At 42.5% G+C, this 26,892-nt stretch overlaps 1 protein-coding gene across 1 annotated transcript in view; it reads left to right on the top strand.

The window, feature by feature from the left end:
• LOC104676241 (astrotactin-2) overlaps positions 1–26,892 on the top strand; it is an 809,378-nt gene that overhangs the window by 121,004 nt on the left and 661,482 nt on the right. Inside the window, exon 2 of the mRNA XM_030920120.1 lies at positions 5,101–5,288. Within this exon, the coding sequence (XP_030775980.1) occupies positions 5,101–5,288 (188 nt within the window). The remainder of the gene's footprint in view (positions 1–5,100; positions 5,289–26,892) is intronic.

Below are 26,892 nucleotides of genomic sequence, written 5' to 3' on the forward strand. Positions count from 1 at the left end.
CAGTGGCACAATCTCAGCTCACTGCAACCTCCACCTCCCGGGTTCAAGCGATTCTCCTGTCTCAGCCTTCTCAGTAGCTGGAACTACAGGCGCATGCTGCCACGCCCAGCTAATTTCTGTATTTTTAATAGAGGAGGGATTTTACCATACGGGCCTGGCTGGTCTCAAACTCCTGACCTCATGATCCGCCCACCTAGGCCTCCCAAAGTGCTGGTATTACTGGTGTAAGCCACCGCGGCGGGCCCTGAACTACATTTCTCACCTGACATTCTGCTCCACTTCGACATACACACGCAGCTTCATGCCCCTGAGATGAGGAACTGATCTCTATGCCTTCTTCTCCTCCCCTCTGAGGGACATCCATCTGTTCATCCTCTGCAATGCTCATACCGCCACCTGTTGGAAGTAGTTCTTGGCTGCAAGCTAGGAGAGTATTTTCCCACCTTGGAGTTTTCAATAGATCTTTAGTTCTTCCTCTTCTTCTTTTTTTTTTTTTAATTCCCTGATGAAATGTAACACTCTTTGACTTATGTTTTTCAGCCCCTCCACCATTTTATTATGGATGTGTGCAAATAAGTGTGTTACTGAGTCACTAAAATATATGTAAATGCATAAATATATACATACCAAATCACTGAAAAAAAATATATATGCATTAAGCATTTTAAGGATGAAAAAGGGCATGAGTATATGAAATATATATATACATATATATGTATATAATTCAGTGATTCAGTAATTATTTACTGAGCATGTATTATGTGCCAAGCACTTTCCAAAGTGCTTGAGAGATGGCAGGAAATAAGACACACAAGGTCCCTGCTCTCTGAAGAGAGAGACAATAAACACATGTTCAAGGAAGTGTAAAGCATAAATTGATTTTCCTTCCTTCCTTCCTTCCTTCCTTCCTTCCTTCCTTCCTTCCTTCCTTCCTTCCTTCCTTCCTTCCTTCCTTCCTTCCATTTTATTTCATTTTTGAGACAGGGTCTTTTTTTTTTTTTTTTTTTTTTTTGAGACGGAGTCTCGCTCTATCGCCCAGGCTGGAGTGCAGTGGCCGGATCTCAGCTCACTGCAAGCTCCTGCCTCCCGGGTTCACGCCATTCTCCTGCCTCAGCCTCCCGAGTAGCTGGGACTACAGGCGCCCGCCACCTCGCCCGGCTAGTTTTTTATATTTTTTAGTAGAGACGGGGTTTCACCGTTTTAGCCAGGATGGTCTTGATCTCCTGACCTCGTGATCCGCTTGGCCTCCCAAAGTGCTGGGATTACAGGCTTGAGCCACCGCGCCTGGCCACTAGACAGGGTCTTACTCTGTATCCCAGGCTGGAGTGCAGTGGCACAATCTTGACTCCCTGCAACCTCCACTTTCCGGATTCAAGCTATTCTTGGACCTCTGCCCCCTGAGTAGCTGGGATTACAGGCACATGCCACCATGCCTGCTTAATTTTTATATTTTTTTAGTAGAGATGGGCTTTTGCTGTGTTGGCCGGGCTGGTCTCAAGCCTGGCTTCAATTGATCTGCCTGCCTTGGTCTCCCAAAGTGCTGAGATTACAGGCATGAGCCATGACGCCTGGCGTGAATTTCTAATCATGATAACCGCTATCGAAAGTTTTTGTAAAAGGAATATAATAAAGATTGGATGTGTGTGAAGAGGACTACTTCAGCTAGAGCGAACAGGCACAGCTTCTCTGAGCAGGTATCATTTGAACTGAGAGACAAACACTGAGAAGAAGCCAGCTCGTAGGTTCTGGGAGGAGAGTACTAGGAATGTTGGGCAGAAAGTACTCAAGCCCTGAGACAAGTGGGAGTCTGGCCTGTTTGAGAAACAGTTGTAAGTCCTGCAGGGATGGAGTGCGTGATGAAGGGTTGATGGTGGAAGATAGTCCCGATAACAGACAGTTGCCTGGACCATGGTCAATGGAGAGTGTGCATGTGTGTAGACAGTAACATGAGCCAGGAGACATTTGACTGGGGAGAATTTCCACTGCTAAATGATTATGAGCTCCCTGAAGGCAAAGCTATATCTCATTTAACTCCATTTTCTGAGCTACTGAGCTGCCTGGAATGGAGTAGTTGTTTGATAAGTATAATAAATAAACAAATGCATAAATAAATGAATAATGAGTGAATGAATGATCGAGGCCTTCTGCTTCTTCTAAAGCATTTTTCCCTTTAACATTTCATACCCCTCCTCTCTCCTCTCCAACAACAGTTTCTTTTCTTTGTAATAAAGTAAGTCTGGAGTTATTCTCTGTGATTCAATATTTACTGTGTTTCACACACTGTTATTATCATTTAACGTTTACTGTCTGCTGACTGTGCACTCATCGCTGTAGCAAACAAAGAGCTCAATCTAGTTTTGGTTCATGGGCTAATTTAGTGAAGAAAAAGGAGATGTAAGTGCAACTGGCATAGTAGAAATTGCACGAACTGGAAATCCACTGGTTTTAGCTAGGTACAAATTCACCAGTGAACTTAAGTCACCAACCTTCTGAGACTTTCTGCTTTCTCATCTGAATATGGAAAGGGGAAGCCTCTTTAATAGTGGGATTTCAGGCACAGGTTGGAGAGAACACTAGGAGTGAGGAGCTCAGATTTCCACAAGCATCCGTCTGTTCATGCCACCTTCCTCTATGGCAGGCTGTGTCAACCAGATGTAACCTACCTTGGGGCTTTCTTCTGGTGTCTTTCCAGGGACACTCAGCACATGGAGCACCTGCCTAGCCAGCAGTACGTGGAACTACTGAATTAGACACTGCTATTTCTAGTGCAGCTCTCAGCCCTGGGTTCCCTGGACCTCTGGTTTTGGGCTTTGATGCACTGAGAGAAAAATGAGCCAGACCATTTACCATAATGTCTTCACCTTGCCTTGGCCCAGCTGGCTGTCTGCCAGGGAAGCTACTGCCAAGGCCTCGGGTGCTGAGGCTGGGAGGGGGTCAGTGGGGCAGCAGATCACCCCAGCCTGGGATAAAGAGAAGGTGCTGAGAGGAGACCTACTGCTCAAATTGATCACCCAGCCAGTCCCTCCCCAGAACCACAGTGGGTTCTCAGGGCCCTTTGGGGCCTGTGCTCTAAGCACTGACAAACCTTTGTGATTATCTCAAGGCCTGTTCAACTCTTCCAGCTGCAAGGGAAGCCCAAGCATGTGTTTGCTTGGCCTAATAACTTACTATGTTCTCACCAGTTTGTCTTTTACTTGGAATGAGTAGGAGGCCATGCAAAGACTGTAAATGGAGGGCTTAGTGATATGAGATGACTTTTGCTTGGCAGGATTCCTCTGACTTCTGGTTGAGAATAGAATGGACAAGGGTGGAAGAAGAGAGTCAAGTTAAGAAGCCCTTGTAGTAAGCCAGGCAGGAGAGCATAATGCCTTGTCCCATGTGGCTGATGTAGAGGGACTGGAAAGGGTTGAATGTTGGATGGCTTTGGAAGGATTTCCTGATGAACTGGATGAGGAGTGGGAGAGAAAGCAAGCTGTCAAGGATGGCTCACGGTTTTTCTTTTTTATTTTTTTCAGAGCAGCTGAAGGATGAATTAGATCCTGTTCCTATCAAAGATGATGATGATGACAAATCAATACCTAACTTAAAAATTCATAGCTAATATTTTTAACTCTTATTAAGTGCTAAACACTCTTCTCCTAAGGATTTTTTATTGTGAACCTCGAGGAGGGAGAGTCTGTTGGGCATGGGTGATATAAGAATAATTCAGTAGAACTGGGTGATGAGTAGGTGATTTGGTGGTATCATCTCTTCTTTTCAAGATGATTCTTTTTCATTCCGTGTCACCAGATATGATGAGCACTGCAGTGGTACATAGAGAGAGCTAATTGAATAAGTGGCTATAACTCAGCTTGCCCATCAGTCCTCCTCGTGTGTGTGTGTGTTTGTGTGTGTGTGTGAATGAATGCACTTGAGGTCTTTGGGGACTGTAGGAATACTGCCTCAAGGTCATAGCTGTCTCAGGGGGGAGGGGCCAAGGTTCTAAGCCTCCAACACTACTAAGGCTACTTGTCTACTGATGGACACTATAAAGGCTGTTTGTCTCCCATTTATCTCCCTTGAGTGCAGACCTAATAATCCTCCAAGAACTCCACCACCTTTCCCTTGTAATAATGCTTGAGATACACTGATGGGTCTTGTCTTTCTAGGACATTTGCAGGCACACACCCCTTCAGTCGAGGGGACTGTGAAACAATTGTACAATCCCCTTGCAATGACACTTTCAGCACCTTATGCCATGACCCTCTTTTACCAAAAAAAAGTATGATACATTGAACAAAAATACTATTCAAATGATACTCATTTTTAAATTATTTACAGAAGGAAAACCAGCATAGAGACAAGAATTAGAAACTTCAAGTTGGGAGATTGAATTTTACAATTTACTAGAAAGTTCTCACTCCCCGCCGGCTATATGAAAACATAGGGATAGGGCAGTAGCTATGCCGGTATTTTTAAACCAAAGAAACTTTTGTGCCAACGTTCCTTTGCTTGGGAGTGCAGTATATACTTTACAAAAAAATGGAGCTGCTCTCATGGAAGCAAGAGGGACATGCTCAGGGCAACCTTCTTGGTAAGCTCCTTTCCCATGCAAGATGACCCTGAGCTACCTCAGCTGAGCTGATGCTGTCTTGGGCCTTTCTGGCTCCGAGGTTTGGCCATGAGTACTTCCAGCTCAACTTCTAAAGAATCCATACTCTCAACTCCCACTCCTTTCATGGATTTCTTTCCTTCATCTTCTTCTAGTTCCATAGCCACAAAAGAATGAAAGCACTTTTATCTGATCTATTCTACTATCAGAGTAGAATGAATTACCCAATCACATGTGATGTATTAAAAAGGGCCTCAGATAGATCTGGGTGCAAACCCTGCTTCCACTATTCTGTTACTTTAGGTGAATCTTGGTCACAGTTGACCCACCTATAAATGAAAGTGATGATCCCTAGCTCATAGACTTGATGTGAGGAAAGACATCCTGGCAAAAAAAAAAAAAAAAAAAAAAAAGGATGCCTGCTGAGCTGATTATGTGGGCTCTTTTCCTCCCTGGAGCACCAAGGCCAGGCATACAGCTCACCCAGTGCCTCGGGTCTTGTCTTGCAGAGATGTCTGGCACAGCGGCGGACATCTCGCTGGTGCACTGGAGACAGCAGTGGCTGGAGAATGGCACCTTGTACTTCCACGTCTCCATGAGCAGCTCCGGGCAGCTGGCCCAAGCCACCGCCCCCACTCTCCAGGAGCCCTCGGAGATTGTTGAGGAGCAGATGCACATCCTCCACATTTCTGTGATGGTGAGTGATGGGGGGATGTGCTCGGGGTCGGGGATTGCGTTGGGGAGGAATGGGTGGAGAGATGGAGGGGGCAGGGGATGGTCCACAGATGGAAGGAAAGAGCCAAGCTCAAGAGGTTAGAATGAGAAACAGAAAATCAAATAGATCCTGTGGTGTCACTTGGACTGATGCATACCCATCCATCATCTGTCAGCTGTGACAAACTAATTGTGCTTCAGAGAAGAAAATAAAGGGTCTCCAACTCCTCAGCCTTTTGGCCGACATCTCTGGGAACAGCTGTTTAACATCTGTCACGTGCTTGGCCTGCTTTGCTGAGGGCTGAGGGTGCTTCAGAATACAACTGGCCATTCCAAGAATGACTGAACAAGCAAAATTGGAATAAAACCAGAACAGGCTGCCTTTTCTGAAGTGCCCTTGATGTGTCAGGTGTTTTAACCCTTACAACAACTGCATGGTGACCCTTGGAGCTGGCCTGGAGGTAGCCCTTGCAGTGGTTCACAGAAGCCCCTCCATAACTCTCACTTTATAGTTGCTAATACTGTGGCAGAGGGGCAAAGAAACTTACCCAAGGTCACATAGCCAGTGAAAGATGGAGCTACTCTTGAGTGTTCAAATCCAAGCATATCTGGCTACTAAGCCTGAACTATGTCCTATCTACCCTGTTTTCTCTCAATTCAAGAATTTCTTGAGTATCTACCGTTTGTTAAGCACTGTACTGGACACATTTATGGAAATTATCTCACTGTGCTCTTGCCAAGAATGGATGAGGTCCAGCGAATCCCCTCCACATGGTCGCAGAGAGAAGATGTGGCTGTCCAGCTCTGTTGGCCCCATGATATAGAACTCTGAGTCTGCTGCCTCTACCCAAAAGGTCACTAGGGCTGGAATCACTTGAGTGGTAGTCTAAAAGTATCTAGGCTTATATTATATGCTTTCTTTAAAAAGCTATATTTATTGGCATTGCATGGTAGATAGAAAAACAAAACCAGAAAATAAATGCAGTATGTAGGAAGCACAGGGTCTAATGGGCTCAGGAAGAAACTTGACATCTTTCTGGTGCTTTATATTCCTCAAAGCCACTCTTACATTTACTTCTCCTTTTCTTCTTTAGTACGGCTCTGCCAGAAACCCGAGGTTAGGAAATGGTATCTCCAGCATACAAATGAGGAGGGTATGGCCCAGAAGGGTGAAGTGATTGGAATAAAGCCACTCAGCAAAGCAGAGCTACCTCTCACCCCTCATTTCTTCCTTCAATTTAACAATCAGCTGTATTTTTTGAGACTCTACAATGGAGCAAACCTTTAGTTTTAGTCTCTTCCTCGTTTCTCTTCGATGAACACTGTGCATTAAACACTCTGATTAGGGTTGAGTAAGATCTTAGAAGTTTTCTCTTTTTGGAAAAACACATACACTCCCCAGCCAGACAGCAACGTTAATTTTGGACCTTACGCATGCTCATCACGTGGAGGAACAAATCAAGGCCTTTGTGTTATTCATGGAATGAGTGTGATAGACTTTTTCCATATATATATTTAGCAAATGATGCAGCCTCACACCAAGCAAGTGGGTGCCTGCATGCTAAGTTTGGGGTGCAAATTTGTAAGCACCATCTCAGGGCGCTTGCTGAGTTCCTCATGGGGTGTGGGACACCACCGAATGTTAGGAAGAGGCTGAGGGACGTGAATGCTCTTTTTCCTTTAACATTTGAGAGTGAGACTCAGTTTTGACCAATGTTCATTAAAGATTTTCTGTGTTTCAGCACATTTACTTACGTGTATCCTTCTTGTAACCCAGTAACCTAGATAGTATTATCTCAATTATAAATGAGCTTCCAATGTGTCTTTTTTGCCTCCAGGCCCAGCGTTAGTTTCACTGAATCAGACTTTCTTCCCAGGATGGTAGGTTTTCCTCAACTTTCCCTTTTGCTCAGTAAGTTCAGCTTTGAAATAATAACTCACTAAGATCCAGATGTCACTGAAATTCCCTGTAGTTCAAGATTTGGCTGGCAGAGTAGGTAACGTGGAGGCTGGCACACTCCAGACCCTCCCCACCCATGAGCCAAAGTGGCCCAAGGCTACCACCATGTGTCCAAAGTTCCTTCCCCCATTCAGGGCTCCATAATCTAGATCTCTCCTGTCCCTGCCCTCCCCTCAGGGAACAGAGTCATGTCTTGGAGACACTGAACCCCAAGGTGTTCCGCTTCTCAAAGGTGGGGCATGCCAAGAACACTGTTCTCTCTAGAGGTAGGAAGACAGTCATAAGGACAGACTTGGAGCACAGACTTGAGGTGTCTCTCTGACACTGAACTAGGGTATGAGCCCTTTTTCTTGTTTTTGTCATTTATAAAACAAGGATTGTACTAATAGTTATGTAGACACAACAAGCCCTCAGATCAGAGGAGCTTGGCACTTAAGGGTATTTGTTTTTGTTAATAGGGGCACTTCAGTTGAAAAATTTGAGATGTGCTGATTTATTATACCCATTTATTCTGTAGTTGGATACTGAGGTCTGGGACAGGCTAGGACTTATCTAAGATCCCTCAGTCAGTCAACAGGGCTTGGCCTGGAGGTCAGACCTCTCCGTGGCTCAGACTCTACCCTGGTCGTTCTGGCCATAGACAATTCAGCAAGAAGAAAAAGAGTGTTTATATTTAAGATGGCTGGGATCTCTCTCCCCATTGCACAATTGAGAAATCTGAGATTCATGAGTTTAACTGATTTGCCTAAGTCTCCTGGGCTAATAAAAAGGCACTTCTGGGACCAGGATTTCCCCAGGATTCCAAACTTGTGTTTGGCTGTTCATGAAATCATGGCCCTGACCCTGCAGGATGCACTATTGTTTTCATCTTTGGTGAAGATCCAAGGTGGTCTGTGAGAAGATCCAAATCTTCTAGTCAGATCTCAAAGAAGTCTGGAGGCTAGGATCTATGCACTTCACTCCCTTTTGTCAGCACATATATCCTGCTCACCCATGCAGGGAAACCAGCTCCCATTCAGCCACTGGAACCTGCCTCCTAGGGTAGAGCCATTGTGCTCTGTAGGCTTGTGAAGGCCATAGTTGAGCATCTACCTGTTCCCAAAGGTTGCATCATCTGAATATTAATATCCCAAAAGGTGATGCAGCAAGGAGGTACTCTGAACCCAGTCCAGAAGGAGAGAGTAAACAGTCACCTCCATTTGTCTTCTGCCCCAGCTTCAGCATGCCCTCCTCAGCTCCTCAGCTCCTCAGCTGTGCAGGTGGCAGGATGCAGAGAAAAAAGCAGAGCAATGGAATTCAGCAGACCTGGCTCTGCATATAGTCTCTTCTACTTCCTGCTTCCTGGTCATTTTACCTTAGGCACATCCCTTCATGCCTCTGAGCCTCAGTTTCCTCATCTATGAAACAAAACTGATCATACCAATCTCACAGAATTATTGAAAAGAGTGGAGAAAAATTATTGAAAAGAGTGGAGAAAGAGTGGAAAAAACATACAATGGTGCCTAATACCCAGGCTGGCACATACTGAGTGCATAGTCACAAATGGCTGTTAATAATGTCATTGAAACAATGTTTAAAGGACTCTAATTTCAGAGTAAAAAGATATTGGCTTTAGTCTTATATTTGCTGCTATTTTGCTGTCTGATCTAGATAAATAATCATAATACCTGACATTTATTTTGAGTATTTATTATATGCCAGGCAGTGTTCCAAATTTTGTTCTCTGCATATTATCACTTTCAATCCTCACAACAAACCTTAAGGTGGATACTATGCCTCACATGAGGAATCGGAAATGTTAATAAAGACCTATCTACGTGACATTGATCACACAAAGGTTAAGTGGCAAAACCAATTTTTCACTCTATATACGCTGGTTTCAGAAACTATGCCCTTCATCTATATAACAGGCCACCATTTTCCTTCTCTATGCATCCATTGTTGATTTAAATGATAAGATTTCATAAGTGAATTCTTATAAAGACTCTACCCTATGTGGAATCCATGGGTATTTTATGAGGGTTTATGACTTGGAAATCAACTCCAGGGTTGAACAATGTCTCTATCACTACCTTTATGCCCTCAGCTAAGTTACCTTCATCTTTTGTAAAACTGGGATAATATTCCCCAATACTTAGAGATTTTTTTCTAGGCACGGAATGAGATCACACTCACAAATGCCCTGCACGATGAAAATACTGACTGCCACCACAGAACTTTCTGTATGCCAGGCACAAAGTGCAGCACCTATATTATTTCATCTAATTATTCCAATGCTTCTATATGATAAGTACTGTTGTTGCCCCTCGCTTACAGATGAGAGCTAGGGAGTTAGTGGGGTTTTTGCATCTTGCCATCCACATCACCAATAAGTGTTGAAGAAGCTGAGATTCCAACTCTGGTTGGAATTGAAAGTCTGTGTGCTTGGGCACAGTTCTGTATGGCGCAGTCGCCATTCAGTAAGTGCTCAAAAAGCAGTAGCTGTTTTTAAAATGTTAGCTATAGTGAGGGTCATCATGTCTGTTATTTATAGAGTATTCACTCCAGGTACACAAAACATTTGATAGAAATTGGAAACTTGTCAGTTAGGGAGAGGAGTTGCTCATGCCAGCATTTTATAGATAGGAGAAAAGAAACCCAAAGGAGGCCGAGTGATTTGGTTACAGGTGCAAAGTCAGAGGAAAACCATGGCTTGAATCCTGGAGTGCACTTTACATTGTTTATCAGAACAAAGAGGTTCTTTTAGTGTTGGTATTCTTTTTTTTTTTTTTTTTTTTTTTTTTTTTTTTTTTTTGAGACAGAGTCTCGCTCTGTCGCCCAGGCTGGAGTGCAGTGGCCAGATCTCAGCTCACTGCAAGCTCCGCCTCCCAGGTTCACACCATTCTCCTGCCTCAGCCTCCCGAGTAGCTGGGACTACAGGCGCCGCCACCTCGCCCGGCTAGTTTTTTGTATTTTTTTTAGTAGAGACGGGGTTTCACCATGTTAGCCAGGATGGTCTCGAACTCCTGACCTCATGATCCACCCGTCTCGGCTTCCCAAAGTGCTAGGATTACAGGCTTGAGCCACCGCGCCCAGCCTAGTGTTGGTATTCTTATTTAGAAAGTGGGAAGACTTTACCTGCTTCACGCAGGCATGAAGAAATGCAATAAGTCGTAGCAGATGTGATCACAACTTCTTATTTCTTTTTTGCATTTAGTTGTTTTTTTCATTTTGCTTTTTGTTGCCATTGCCATTGTCACATTGGCATTTCAAGATATATTTCACTTTTGCATAGATCAAAGTTGCTTTCAATAAAAATAGTTATCACTTGTGGTTCAAAGGGTTGGTCATATAATTCTACTCTTTCCTCCTCTCCCCCTTTTTAACAGTGAGAAATATAATTTCATTTTAATGTGATGTGTCTTGTTTTAAAGATTTCCACAAGAGTTGCTAGATAGAAACTGTTTCAGACCAATATATTTCATCTTCACACTTTCGTTTTTTCCCTTTCGTCTTTTTGGTGACAAAATGGAGAAAGGGGATGAAAAGAAATGTTTGGTTTGATGTAGAAGAAGAAAAGAATTTTGAGGGCATGTTTTTCTCAAAAGGATCATCCCAAAGAAAATGCCATGGATTTGTACTGCTGGCCTCCAATGAGGGAGGATTCCAAGGAGCCAACATTCTCTTGCATGACAGGACAAACCTTTCAAAGTGTCTGAGCTATCCATCAGTGGAGTAGGCTGAATCAAGAAGTTGTGAGTTTCTTCTCCCTGAGTTTATGCAAGTAAAGTTGCTGGGGTTTAGAGAGGAATAATTGTTAAATTAGATGACTATTATAGTTGCCTCCAATTTAGATGATCGATGACTCTGTGATATAATAACATAGAATAATACTTTGAGGATTATAAAATGTCACACAAATCTAAGACATTGTTATTATCATTCTTATTCAGTAGCTTTGTTTAGAGGATCGGTGTGATACTGGGATAATACTTTTTAAAGTTTTCTATAAAAGGTGGCTTTATATCATTGTTCCAACCATGGCATTTTTTCATTCATAGCATATTCCTTCATTCATTGATTTAATCATTCAATCATGTAATGGTTTACCTGCCTATTAAATCTAGCAAGGAAAATTCTATCTGCTAGAAAAAAAAAAAAAGAAAAAAATGCTTTTTACAAAATCAGCCACCAGCTCAGATTGAGCCAACTATGGGATCTCATTGTTAAAAATGGTCTTATATTTTAAGTTGAATTAATAAAAGACTAGGTTTCTGAACAAATAATTCTAGAGGTACTGGGTAAGAACTGAAATATTGTGTTTATTTTTGGGGCCATATGTTAAGAGAAACGGTAACTGAGTGGAAATAATAACTGAGTAATCAAGACATTGAAAGATCTTAAAATAATAATGCTAACAAGCACTTTTACAGTGCTTAATGTGATCGTACTTGACATATATTTAACTCATTAAATTATTACAGAAATCTCAATAGATATTATTATTACTCCTGTTCTACTGTTGAGAAAATAAGCACAGGGAATATAACTAACTTGTAAGACCTGTGACTCTGTGTGTTCTGAGGTTCACATTGCGGCTCCATAACTGACTTAGTAGTAGTGGGATTGGAGCGTGTATTTTCTCTGATGGAATTACCTATCTAAAGAGGGGCTGTTATGAGAATCATCTGAGATGATAGATAGAAAGCACATATGCTGGAGCCTGACACATAGCCCTGGTTCTACAAATGTCATTACTCTGCTACTTATAAGTGCATTAGCTTCCTAGGCTGCAATAACAAAGTACCACAAACTGAGTGGCTTAAACGACAGACATTTATTATCTCACAATCCTCGAGGCCAGAAGTTTAAAATCAAGATATGTGCAAGACCATGCACCCTTTGAAGGCACCAGGGAAAGATCTGCTCCAGGCTTTCCTTCTAGGTTCTGATAGTGCCTTGGCCTGTGGCAGCAGAACTCCATCTTCACATGGCATTCTGCCCATGTGATATCTGTCTCTATGCCCCAATTCTCCCCCTTTTATAAGGACACTAGAGGCCAGGTGCGGTGGCTCAAGCCTGTAATCCCACCGCTTTGAAAGTCCAAGGTGGGTGCATCGCATGAGCTCAGGAGTTTGAGACCAGCCTGGGCCACATGGCGAAACCCCATCTATAGCAAAAATACAAAAAATTAGTTGGGCTTGGTGGTGTAAGCCTGTGGTCCTAGCTACTCATGAGACTGAGGTGGGAGGATTGCCTGAGCCTGGGAGATGGAGGTTGCAGTGAGCCAAGATCATGCCACTGCACTGTAACTGGGTCTCACCCTAACAACCTCACTTATAAATTGATTACCTTTATAAATACCCTGTGTTCAAATAAGGACGCATTCTGAGGTACTGAGGATTAGGAGCCTAACATATTGCTTTTGGAGGACCCAATTCAACTGATAACAATAAATATTCAGGTTGGTGCAAAAGTAACTGTAGTTTTTGCCTTTGAAAGTAATACCACTACTGACAAGATCCACCGCTGTGTACTAAAATTAATAGTGAAACTTTGAGAAGAAATACCATTACTTTCAAAGGCAAAAACCACAGTTACTTTTGCACCAACCTAATACTGTCATCATGTTATTTATAAGTAATATTATTGAAGGTCACTCTGGACAACTAGGATAGGAGAAGTCAAGCTGTTACAGATTGTGACTCCCAAATGCTTTTCAGAGAAAAGGCAGAGTAATAGGGAAAACAGATCCTGAGAGGGATTATTTAAAATGTGAGGATGGCACACATCTAGTAGTGGAAAAACCATGTAATACACGCAGCACAAATAGTTATGTGTCTCTGCTGTGCCACTGATATGCTCCATGATCTCATGCAAGTCACGTCCCCTTCTTAGCCTCACTGCACCCATCTAAAAATGAAGATACCAGGCTTATATCAATTGTCAAGGTATGATGAAGTTTGGTAACATAAATATCCCAAGAACTTTTTTATATAAGTGGGCCATACCCCACGAGTATCATTCATGTTTCTTTCTTTCTTTTTTTTTTTTACAGAAAGCAGAAATTTTAATATTGTAAGTATAGACTTTAAAAATACTTTAAAATTTTAAGTCACATGAACCTTGTGACTTGGTCTTGACTTGCTTCAACAACATGGTTTCACTAAAAGCCTTCAGGGTCTCTAGCTAGGCCTGTGGGCAAAGTAGGAAAATAAGCCATAGCTTTTGTGTGTAGGAAATGTAGGAAATGTAGGAAATGCTTATTTTTCACAACATTTAGAGATGCACCATAGCGAAGTAGAATGAGCATGGAATTTGGCTTCAGGAGGCCTGGTTTCAAGCTTAGACTACCACATACCAGCTATAGAAATGCAGGCTAGCCATCTCACCTCTCTGAGTTTCTTCTGTGATCATTTGCAAAATAGAAATAAAATTAAAATTGTAACATCAAACTTAATGCACATAAAAGCATTTAGCAAGAATTTCAAAAAAAAAAAAAAAAAAAAAGAAGTATGAAATACAATGGTATCTTGGAGCTGAAAACACCTTAGACCTCACAGAATCCAATTCTTCCAGGCTAGTCAGCTCTTGCTTGTTTATTCTGCAAACAAACCACTTTAAATCTCAGTGCCTTGGCCACACAATGCTTTATTTCTCATGCACCTTACACATCAGCAGCTGCAGTCACTGCAGACTCAGCTCTGCTTGTCTTCTCCTTCTGGTACTTTGGCTGAAGGGGAGCCCCAGTTTGAAACATTTGGTTTTCATGGCAGAGGGAATGAGCAAGAAAGCTGGCAAAAATCTAGGATGCCTCTTGCAACTGATGCTCAGATGTGGGTTCTCTCACATTCTATCGGCCAAAGCACATCACATGGCCAAGCCCAGAGCCAATGGCAGGGGTGTGCACTTCTTTTACAGGGGATGCACATGCAAGCAATTGCCACAGCAATGGAATATACCCCACCTTCATGTTACAGATGGGGAAAATGAAGCTGGAGAATGGATGTTCTTCATCCCTGTCCCATTAGTGTGGGCCAATGATCAAGCCCAGATGGAAAAGTTTGACAAGGGTATCCTGGAGATGGCAAGAGGCAGCTCAGGCAAAGGGCCTGAAGGCAGTTCCACTGAACCTCCTGGCCAAAGCAGAATGCAGAATAAGAGTGTGTATAGCTATAGCTATAGTTGTGTATACATAATATGGACAGAGGGAAGCAGAAGAAAATACAGACAGAAACATCCAACCCATATTGATTGAGAAACTATTCTATACTAGGTATATTGAAATTACCAGAGATGGAGAGAAATAAAGAAGAAACTGAGAGAAGGGGGTGCCAAGGATGGGAGAGACTTAGAAAAATAAAGGAAAATTGGCAAGAACAGACAGAAAGGGATTTAGCAATAAAAGCAGAGATAGGGAAAAGGAAACAGAGAATAAAAAGCATGGAGGAAGTGATACAGAGAGAAGGGAATAGGAAAAGAGAGAGACAGAGAGCAAGTGAGAGGAGCAGATGGAACTCAACCTCAAGAAGGGGCCGGGATTGGGGTAGTGAGGTGGATGGAGTGAAGGGTGGGCAATCAGGGTGATTCCAGGCTAAGGAGGCAGTCAGGCCCAGACAGCATCCGGCAGAGATGAGAGGGCTGGAGGCAGGGGCACCCAGCACTGTGGATCTGAGAAGAGGCTATGGCGGGGCAGGGTGGACTGGATTGCAACAGGGATTCTGGGAGAAGGGAAGGAGACGGGAGATCCAGAGACTGCAGGGAAGCAAAATGGGGAGGGGTGGATAGGTTGGCATGAGAGTCAGGGCGTGTGTCCCCTTGGTGACCATTCCCAACTTCCTCTGCCCCGGCCTCCTGTTCCACATTTTCCTCCCCTTCAAGAACCTGGGGCTTTTGTGTGGTGTTTTAACAGTAACACAGAATGAATGCTGTGTGCACATTTGCAGTGAGGTTCATGCTGTTTACTCCCTTTCTCATATGCCCCAAATAAACCCACAGTAAAAATGGAAAGTGAGCTTCGATTTGGATATATTGGAACTTCTGCCTCTCCCTTCAATTAACCCCCCGTCTCCCTCCTTCCCAGTCTTCAGAAGACAGCTTGATTTGGTGGGAATCACGTGGTTTTGGAGACAAGACAGATGAGGACTTTAATTGTGATTCTTTCCCTCACTGCTGTGTGTCCTTCGGCACATTACTGAACCTTTCTGAATCTCACTTTCTCCTGAGCTGTAAATGAGGTGAGAGATGCACATTCATGGGACTGAGGGGAGAAATAAGTGATAAAAGACTCATGAAGGATCAGCAGCATGCCCAGAGAAGGTCCCTTTCTTTTCCTTTGGCCTCTAAAAATATTCTTCCTATTCTGTTATCATTCTTGGCCTTCACAAACATCCTTTGAGATATGTTGAGGAGTTATTAAGAATATTGACTTTAAAATACTGATATAAATAATTGACTAAATACATAAATGGGGTAGAAAAGATTGCTCTTTCTTACAGCAGAATTCCAATTAATAAATGTAGAAGGAAAGAGGGAAACAGAAAATCACCATTAGGCAATCACCACTGTAATAATTACTACTGACAAGATCCACCGATGTATACTAAAATTAATGGTGAAATTTTGAGAAGAAATAGGGTATTTGCAGAGTCTCAAAGTATCCTCCCCAAGACATTTATTAATTACAAAAGGAAAATAGTGACTTTACAGTGGAGAAATCTGGCCGATACCACTTGTATTTGCTTCCTAAGGCTGCCGTTACAAATTACCACAATTTAAGAAGCTTAAGACAACAGTAATTTATTCTGTCACAGTTTTGGAGGCCAGAAGTCTGAAATCATAGTGTTGGCAGGGCCACATTGTCCCTGGGACTTGAAGGGAGAATCCTGTCTTGCCCCTTCCAGCTTATGGTAGCTCTTGGTTTTCCTGTGCTTGGGCTATGGAATGCTAATTTTGACATCCGCCTCCATACTACATTCTCCTGTGTCATTTCTTCCATGTGTGTCTCATTAGGATGCATGTCACTGGATTTAGGGTTCACCTTGATAACTCAGATTGTTATACATAAGATTTTTTACTTAATTACATCAGCAAAGACCCTTTTTTCCAAAGAAGGTAACATTCACAAGCTCCAGGGATTAGGATGTGGGCATATCTTTCTGGGACCCCCTATCCAACTGACCACACCACCTTAACCAAGTCATCAAAATGAACATCCTCACTCATCAGTTACATGGACGTTACGAATCCACTGAAATAATGCACTGATAAGGACAATGTCATTTCTGTGGGGTTTCCTTGCCAACACTGTAAAACCATTCTAATCATGAAAAAATGTTGACAAACCCAATGATGGACATTCTACAAAATAATTCACAAGCAATGGTCAAAGGTGTTAAGATCATAAACAGCAACAAAAACATCAACAAGGAAAGCAGTAATTGTCACAAATTGGAGGAAATTAGAGAGACATGACAACTAAATGCAATGTGGGATGCTGGACCAAAACAAAAACATTAGTGGAAAAACAAGGACATTAGTGAAAAAATTAAAAAAAAAAAAAATTAGTCCTTATGAGAGACGCATGGAAGAGAAGGCATAGGGGAAGATGGTATGAAGATGGAGGGAGAAATGAGCATTAGGTAGCCCAAGCCAAGGAAAACCAAGAGCTACCATATGCTGGAAGAGGCATCATTTGTGAAACTTGTATAGGGTCTGTGGTTTGGTTAATAGTATTGAATCACGGTTAATGTCCTGGTTTTGATTATTTTATTATAGTTCTGAAAAATGTCGACATTAGGGGAAGCTGAGTTAAGAGTACACAAGAGTGCTCTACTAAATTTGCAACTTCCTGTGAGTCTGTGATTCTTTCAAAATAAAAAGGCTGAAACCCAAAACAAGAATGTTAACTCTGGGACAAAACTGCCTGGATTGGAATCCTGGTCTCACTACATAACTTGTAGTGTGACATTGGTTAAGTTACTTAACTACTCTGTGCCTCTGTCTTCTCAACTGTAAAATGGTGAAAGTAATAGTTTCTACAGTTAAAAGTTGGTAAATATGCAAACTCTATACAAATGTTGTATTAATGATACTATTGATATTGCTGTTTTTGTTGTTCCCTTTTCACAAATAATAAAACCAAGGTCTAGAAGGTTAAGACAACTCTCTACTAAGATCACATAGCCAGTGTCTGAGCCCAGAATTAAACATACATTTCTAATTCCAAATGAGCTCTCTGCTCCATCTGCTCTATAATATTTTCTTTCTTGTAGGGGGCAAGGATGGATAAGGGCTTTTTAGGAGCTCATCTCCATAATCATCCAATTATGAGACTATGAGATATTGAGTCTAGCCTGACCCTGGACCTTGGAAGAAGGCAGCCAGTTCTTTCTTGCCACAGATATTTAGAATTGATGAAAACAGAAATTTCTGATTTAATTCTCAAAAACAAAAGCATTTTAAAAACTCCAGTTCAACCCCTTTAATAGAGTGAAAATAAATACAAAAACAAAGCTTTTAGGTCTCAAAGAGTGACTCACGATGTCTTACAACAGGTTAATGAGAGAGCTGGCCTTCCCATCTACATCTCAGGGCAGTGTGCATGTGTCAGGCTCTAAACTGCACCCAGCAGAAGGCCCCTTGCTCCATGTGGAGGGAGCCGCTCACACTGTAGGTTCAGTGCAACTACATTTCACTTCACTGTGGTAATCCTGTCTGCAAATCCACCGATCCGGTCAAACAATTACCCAATTCAAACTTCTGCTGCTAATGTTCTCAGCTCAAGGGCGTCTTTAATAGCCAAATAACACTTGTTTTTTCTTCCTTCCTTCTCTGTTTTTTCCTAATCTCTCCCTGATGAGACATAACATTAATTACAGCAGTTAACAGAAATTCTGTCTCCATTACTGCCTGCCACCTTCTCCATCTTGGCTTCCGCCTCCGAATTTTCTCTCCTGAATGAAGAGGGGGAAGGGGTTATGCAGATGTGGTGATTGTATTTATTTACCTTTGTCTCCGCTTACTTCCTTTGTGCTGAATTTTAAGTCAAGTAGAATCAATATTTTCACTGGGAGTGTGCATGAGTGCGAATGTGTGTGTGTTGTTTGTGTGTGCCTGCTTCATAATCTAGCTGTCATTTTTGAGCTAATTGTGTTGTTTCCTCTTGTGTGGAAGGAAATCTTATCTGTTTTGGATTAAAATTCAATGAAGGTCATAGCAGCTGGAAAACTTACCAGACTGCTGCAATTAATGTTCATTTGGCTTTGATAAATTGGAACGTTCTCCTCAATAGGACTGGAGTGGATTTCAGAAGCAATAATTCTTCCATTAATTCGATGATTCTGCCTGTGACGGAGGACCTTGTCCTGCTTTTGTTTGTCATCTGTCACTTGGAGGAACTGGGCATATGTCAGAGATGATTTATCATGATTGCAGCGCCTGCTTGTATTAAAGCATTTAAAACCACTAATTATTTTTACCCCCTGTAAATTGCTTGATTAAACAAAATGTGAGGTTGGAATTGAGGGAGAAAATTTTTTTGTGTCTATGGTTTCCACAGTTGAGGGATTAATACAAGTTATTTGCAAGAGCTTAGGTGAAAATGAATCTATCAGAGAAATAATACTGAGCACCGACTATATGGTGGGGAATATGCAGGGAACGTTATATGCATTATTTTACTTATTTCTTGAAACAGTTATTTAGGGTAGTTTACCCATATCACCCAGGAGGAGACTAAAATCCATAGATAATGTATATTTCATCCTGCATAAGCAACATAATATTGGTAACCAAGTGTCTTGATTCTAAAGTCCTTGCATTACCCCTATCACTAGGAGGTCTAAAAATTGCCTGATATATTTTCCCCTGTTTACTGTTGATATTTCGCTAGGTGTGGAGCAGGATCTTCTTCCTACCTAAGAATGACTTAGGGTGAAATTGCTGGATCATATGGTAGTTCCATTTTTAATTTTTTGGGGAATTTCTCTACTGTTTTCCATAATGGCTGTACCAATGTACATTCCTACTAACAGGGTACCAAGGTTCCATTTCACTGAGTTATATACATTAAATATGCACAGTTTTTTACATGTTAATATATCTCATTACGACCACTACCAACAACAAAAAGAATTCTCTTGTGTGTTTGTTTAAAAGATGGTTTCCTGAACCGTACCCTACGTATGCCTGATCTGAACACTAGTTAGAGGTTTTGGGGAATCTACAAAGGTGGAGAATCATAAATTTACAGCTCACTGAAAGCTTGTTTGGAGGTTCTAGCAGGGGAGTGCAGCTACTGTATGCCCTTGACCTCCTCTATTGGGGACGGCCATCCTCTTCAACGGAGCATGCAGCCTTGGGAGGGACACACATAGAGCAGTGAGGGGGAAGAGGACACCTGCCTCGCCAGACAGATCACCTGAATCAACCCTGGAGGTCAACGGGGTGACAGATGCTGCAGCCAGATTGCCTCATGTCCACCTAAAGTTCATTGAGACCGTTAGTGGGAAAGTCACAGTCTTAGCATGCTAATTTGTAAAATTATTATTTAATTCTCACAAAATCCCACCCAGCAAGCATTGATATCTCCATCTTATGGATTGAATCATTGTGATACATCAAGTGAAATGGCCTTGCCCAAGACCACACAGCTAGGGAGAGACTGAGCTGGGATCTACATCCTGTGTTTGCTCCATCGGCAGCAAAGCTCTTGCTTTCCCATGGCAGCCCTATCTCAACCCCCTCTCCCCCGCCCTTGTCTCTCTGTGCCCTCAGCCCTCCCTTCCTCCTCTAAATTTCTGCAGGGGCACAAGCACAAACAGCTCTGGGCTTTCCCCATGGACACCCTCTTCTGTTCCTGTTTTATTACAGTCCTTATGTGGTCCTGATGTTTCCCTAATGAAGTGTCCAGAGACCTGCCCTGTCTCGGCTTTCCTTAATAGGGAGTGAAATATGTTGGTGACTGTGCCAGAGGCTTTGTTTAGATGGTGCATAAAGTCACCAGAGGCTGTCTGGGGGGAGATAAGGGGCAGTTCCTCTCTCCTCTGATAGCAGATGTTCCCAGGTGAAGGATTCCCACTTGCAGGGCAGGTCTAGGCAATAAGAATGATTGCAACAGCCTGGTATGGGAGAGTCTATTGGACGGGATCTCCCAGACTTTTGATAACTGTGTAATCTTGGGCTAGCTACTTACCTTCTCCTGAGCCTTGATTTCCTCAAATGTAAAGCAGTGTCAACAATAATACCTTCTCAAATAAAATCATCGTGAGGCATAGAAGCATCCATGTTAAGTACGGACTTGGTGCCTGATAAATAGAAATTTCTCAATAAATTGTAGCTGTTCTTGAAGCTCAAATGCTCTTGACCAACTAACATTAATAGAACATGATCCCATTTAAAATTTCATTAAAATCTCCTGACAATATATTAAGCAGGTGTTTTCATTCAGAATGGCAGATATTATGGACTGAATTGTGTTCCCCTGCAAATTTGTATGTTGAAGCTCATGTGACTGTATCAGGAGATATGGCCTTTAAGGAGGTAATTAAGATTATTTGGGGATGTAAGAGTGAGTTCCTAATCCAATAGGACTTGTGTCTTTAAGAGAAGAGACATCAACTTTGGGAGGCTAACACAGGTGGATTGCTTGAGGCTAAGAGTTTGGTCAACTTGGTCAACTTGGCAAAACCCTGTCTCTACTAAAAATACAAAAATTAGTCAGGCATGGCAGCACATGCCTGTAATCCCAGCTACTTGGGAGGCTGAGGCAGGAGAATCCCTTGAATCTGGGAGGCAGAGGTTGCAGTGAGCCAAGATTGCACCACTGCACTCCAGTCTGGGAGTAAGACTCCGTCTCAAAATAAAAAAAAAAAAAAAAAAGAAAAAAGAGAGAGAGAGAGATAAGAAACATCAGTTAAAGCACACCCACAGCAGAGAAAGGGCCATGGGAAGACAGGACAAGACAGTGTCCATCTGCAAGCCAGGAGCAGAGGCCTCACCAGAAATCAACCCTGCTGGTGCCTTGATGTTAGACTTCCGGCCTCCAAAACTTCTGTTGTTGAGGCCATCCAGTCTTTAGTATTCTGTGATGGCAGTGTGGGCAGACTAATATAGATTTTGGTACTGTGAAGTAAGGTGTTTCTGTAAAAAATTTCCTAAAACTGTGAAAGTGGCTTTGGAATTGAGTAATGAGTAGAGGCCACAAAGAGTTTTGAAGTGCATGTTGGAAAAGCCTAGGTTGCTTTGAAAACACTGTTGATAGAAAAAATGGATGCTAAAGGTGCATATGGTGAGGTTTCTGATGGAAATGAAGAACTTGATATTGGAGAATAGAGGAAAGGCAATCTTTGATGTACAATGACAAAGAACTTTGGTGGTTAATGATTATTCACAGATGCAATGTGTAAGAATATACTCATTTTCTGGATGAAAAGCTTGAGATTGCTCACGGTCGCACAACCATCCAAGACCTAGATTCTATCTTGAGCCCATGCTGCCTTCATTAGCTTATTGATTAAGACCAATGAGATTGGAAGAACAACTGACTCAGAGGAAACGCCCATACCTTATGAAGACCATTTCTTGGCCTACTCCTTGTACTACCTGGAAATAGTTGTCTAACCTGTCAGAACTTTACAGTGTTGGAGTGAGGCCTTGATGAGATAACTTGAATGAAGTTCTTGGTGCCTCACCTATATGAGTGCCATGGCAATTCCAGTGTCGTGAAACCTTTCTTCATATCTCCAATATTCTGTTTTCTTGACTTTAAATTTAAAATTAATATGCTAACTCACATCTTAAAAGATTGTATTGAATGAAATGATATAAAACAGCCACAATGCACAGGAGAGTGCCTGGCACATAATAGACGCTGGGTTCATGGCAACCGTGATTATTATTACTGGTAGCCTCCCAAGAACCCTACAGATTAGAGATTCCTTAGCTTGGGAAGCCCTCAGATTAACCAAAGACAGGTGATGTTTACTGGCCTGTTCCAACCCAGACTTTTTTTTTTTTTTTTTTTTCCCCTGAGACGGAGTCTCGCTCTGTTGCTCAGGCTGGAGTGCAGTAGTGCGATCTCGGCTCACTGCAACCTCCGCCGCCCGGATTTAGGAGATTCTCCTGCCTCAGCCTCCCGAGCAGCTGGGATTACATGCACATGCCACCATACCCAGCTATTTTTTTGTATTTTTAGTAGAGACGGGGTTTCACCATGTTAGCCAGGATGGTCTCGATCTCCTGACTTCATGATCCGCCTGCCTCGGCCTCCCAAAGTGCTGGGATTACAGGCATGAGCCACTGCACCAGGCCTCTACCGTAGACTTTTGTTGGGAGCGCCTGAGTGGAGAAAGGCCCATAGCCATGGGAGATAACAATTAGGGTCTCAGAGCCTCCCAGGGGACTATCTTCTACTCCTCAGACGGTGGAGATATGTTAGCCCTGACCAAGTGATGCAAAGTGGAAAATGAGGTTGTGACGTAGCAACAACATCTGTGTCATCATTTCTGCACCAGGAGGTCAATTGGTTTCATAAACTGGGCTGCTGCCAGAGCAGTCTTTGTTTAGGAATTAATTAGGAGCCACAAAGAACTGCTGCTTGTGCAGATTTTGGTCTCTGGAAGTTATAGAAAGCAGATGGATTTTAAGCAAATGCGTTTTTCATCCTTTAACACCAAGTGAAAGGTACATATTAAAGCAGGAGGCACGGAGGAATGGGCAATGAAAATGGACACCTGAGCTCTCCTGTTCTGCTTCTGTGTGCTCATGTGCATGGCCCCATCTTTTTGGCTGCTGCTGTTTGTACATCGGTAAAACTTTGTTATTAATAATAACATTCTGAGTATTTTTTATGTGCAGAGAATAGAACTAAATACTTCACATGCTCTTCCCTTGTCCACTACAGCACTCCAGTGAGGAGGCTGTTGTTAACTAACCTTTACCTGTGAGAAAACTGAGGCTCAGGAGGGAAAAACTCTTCTACTAGAATGGGTGGAGCTCAGACTTGAGCCCTGATATGGTTTGGCTGTGTTCCTACCCAAATCTCAACTTGAATTGTATCTTCCAGAATTCCCACATGTCGTGGGAGGCACCCAAGGGGAGGTAATTGAATCATGGGGGTTGATCTTTCTCATGCTATTCTCATGATAGTGAGTAAGTCTCACAAGATCTGGTGGGTTTATTGGGTTTCTGCTTTTGCTTCTTCCTCATTTTCTCTTGCCACTGCCCTATGGGAAGTGCCTTTTGCCCTCCACCGTGATTAAGAGACGTTCCCAGTCATGTGGAACTGTAAGTCAAATTAAACCTCCTTTTCTTCCCAGTCTCAGGTATGTCTTTATCAGTGACATGAAAAAGGACTAATACAGTAAATTGGTACCAGTAGAGTGAGTAGTTGCTGAAAAGATACCTGAAAATGTGGAAGCAACTTTGGAACTGGGTAACAGGCAGAGGTTGGAACAGTTGGAAGGCTCAGAAGAAGATAGTGAAATGTGGGAAAGTTTGGAGCCTACTAGAGATTTGTTGAAAGGCTTTGACAAAAATGCTGATAGTGATATGAACAATAAGGTCCAGGCTGAGGTGGTCTCAGATGGTGATGAGGAACTTGTTGGGAACTGGTGCAAAGGTGACTCTTGTTATGTTTTTGTGAAGAGACTAGCAGCCTTTTGCCCCTGCCCTAGAGATTTGTAGAACATTGAACTTGTGAGAAATGATTTAGGGTATCTCGTAGGAGAAATTTCTAAGCAGCAAAGCATTCAAGAGGTGACTTGGGTGCTCTTAAAAGCATTCCATTTTAAAAGGGAAACAGCATAACAGTTCAGAAAATTTGCAGCCTGATGATGCAGTGGAAAAGAAAAATACATTTTTTCGAGGAGAAATTTCAAGCTGGCTGCAGAAATTCACATAAATAGCAAGGAGCCTAATGTTAATCCCCAAGACCATGGGGAAAACGTCTCCGGCTCATGCCAGAGACCTTCACAGCAGCCCCTCTTATCACAGGCCCAGAGGCCCAGGAGGAAAAAGTGGGCCCAGGGTCCTTGTGCTGTGTCTAGGGACTTGGTGTCCTGTGTCCCAGCCTCTCCAGCATGGCTGAAAGGGGCCAATGTACAGCTCAGCCTGTGACTTTAGAGGGCTGAAGCCCCAAGCCTTGGCAGCTTCCACATGGTGTTGAGCCTGCAGGTGCACAGAAGGCAAGAATGGAGGTTTGGGAACCTCTGCCTAGATTTCAGAAGATGTGTGGAAACGCCTCTATGCCCAGGCAAAAGTTTGCTGCAGGGGCAGGGCTCTCGTAGAGAACCTCTGCTAGGGGAGTATGGAAGGGAAATGTGGGGTTGGAGCCCCTCACAGCGTCCCTACTTGGGTACTGCTTAGTGTAGCTGTGAGAAGATGGCCACCATCTTTCAGACCCCAGAATGGAAGATCCATCAACAGCTTGCACAGGGCACCTGGAAAAGCTGCAGACACTCAATGACAGCCCATGAAAGCAGCTGGGAGGGAGGATGTACCCTGCAAAGCCACAGGGGTGGAGCTGCCCAAGACCTTGGGAACCCACCTCTTGCATCAGCCTGACCTGGATGTGAGATGTGGATTCCAAGGAGATCATTTCGGAGCTTTAAAATTTGACTGCCCTGCTTGATTTTGGACTTGCATAGGCCCTGTAACTTCTTTGTTTTGGCCAATCTCTCCCATTTGGAACAGCTGTATTTACCCAACGTCTCTACCCCATTGTATCTAGGAACTAACTACCTTGCTTTTGAGTTTACAGGCTCATAGGTGGAAGGGACTTGCCTTGTTTCAGATGAGACTGTGGACTGTGGACTTTTGAGTTAATGCTGAAATGATTTAAGACTTTGAGGGACTGTGGAAGGCATGATTGGTTTTGAAATGTGATGACATGAGATTTGGAGGGGCCAGGGGCGGAATGATATGGTTTGGCTTTGTTCCCACCCAAATCTCAACTTGAATGGTATCTCCCAGAATTCCCACATGTTGTGGGAGGAACCCAAGGGGAGGTAATTGAATCATGGGTGCTGGTCTTTCCCATGGTATTCTCGTGATAGTAAATAAGTCTCATGAGATTTGGTGGGTTTGTTGGTGTTTCTGCTTTTTCTTCTTCCTCATTTTCTCTTGCTGCCACCATGTCAGAAGTATCATTCACCTTCCATCATGATTATAAGATGTTCCCAGCCATGTGGAACTGTAAGTCAAATTAAACTTCCTTTTCTTCCCAATCTCGGGTATGTCTTTATCAGCAGCATAAAAACGGACTAACACAAGCCCAGAATGTGGGAGTCCCAGGTCTGTACCTATAGCTGCTATGCTAAAATAACATTTTCTCACCTCCCTGATAAAATGCCGTAAGCATCCATTTGAAAGTATCTGTTCAAGAAAACCAAACACCGCATGTTCTCACTCATAGGTGGGAACTGAACAATGAGATCACTTGGACTCGGGAAGGGGAACATCACGCACTGGGGCCTATCATGGGGAGGGGGGAGGGTGGAGGAGGGAGGGATTGCATTGGGGAGTTATACATGATATAAATGATGAATTGATGGGTGTTGACGAGTTGATGGGTGCAGCACACCAACATGGCATAAGTATACATATGTAACAAACCTGCACGTTATGCACATGTACCCTAGAACTTAAAGTATAATAAAAAAAAAAAAAAAAAAAAAAAAGAAAGTATCTGTTCAAAACTGAATGAGGATCTTTGAAGAGAAGATCTTGGAAAACATAGTGATTTTCATATATGGGTCAATGAGGACCATTTATACTTTCATGAATCAACTCTATATTGACAAAAGATAATCACCTTTAAAAGAATGCATTCCACTTAAGTGATAATAGTTATAATAATGCTAGGTATTATTTGTACAGTGCTTTGGCAGATTCAAGACAATATCCACACATTTACTATTGCATTTTATCCTCAAAACAATTAGGTATTGATATTGTGCTTTTGTCAAAAGTATTAGCTCTGTTTTATATATGGGGAGATTGAAGTTTAGAAAAATTTATCGTGTCGAAGATCACAGAGCCACTCAATAGTGAGACCAAACATCCTGATGCCAGACATAGGGGCATCCCTTGGGGATGAAAGGTTAGGAATGCCCTGTGGTGGCAAATAGGGAAAAGTTAATGACAAAGAAACTCATGAAATTGTGGCATGTTAGAGGCACATGGGCCATTTAATGTCTCTGTGACCCTCATTGTCACAGAAAAACAAATACTTACATGAGATACCTCAAGTAGTTAAATTCATAACATCAACGAGTGGAGTGGTGATTTCCAGAGACTGGAGGGAGGGGGAAATGAGCAGCTGTTACCCAACAGGTATAAAGTTTCAGCCAAGCAAGATGAATAAGTTCTAGGGATCTGCTGCACCATATTACACCTATAGCAAACGATTATGTGTTGTACATTTAAACATTTGTAAAGAGAGTATATCTCATGATCTCATGTTAAGTTTTCTTACCACAATAAAAAGTATTTTTTTTTGTAAATGAGAAAAACTAATACCCAGAGATGAAAATTTACTCCTTCAAACTCGCACAGCAAGGTTATGTGACACTGAGGATAAAAGGTGGACAAATTTGGGTTTAAATCCCAAATTTCCTATTACCTCTACTTGTGATTTAGGGCAAAT

Source organism: Rhinopithecus roxellana, chromosome 16, assembly GCF_007565055.1.
Source record: "Rhinopithecus roxellana isolate Shanxi Qingling chromosome 16, ASM756505v1, whole genome shotgun sequence".
Lineage (NCBI taxonomy): Eukaryota > Metazoa > Chordata > Mammalia > Primates > Cercopithecidae > Rhinopithecus > Rhinopithecus roxellana.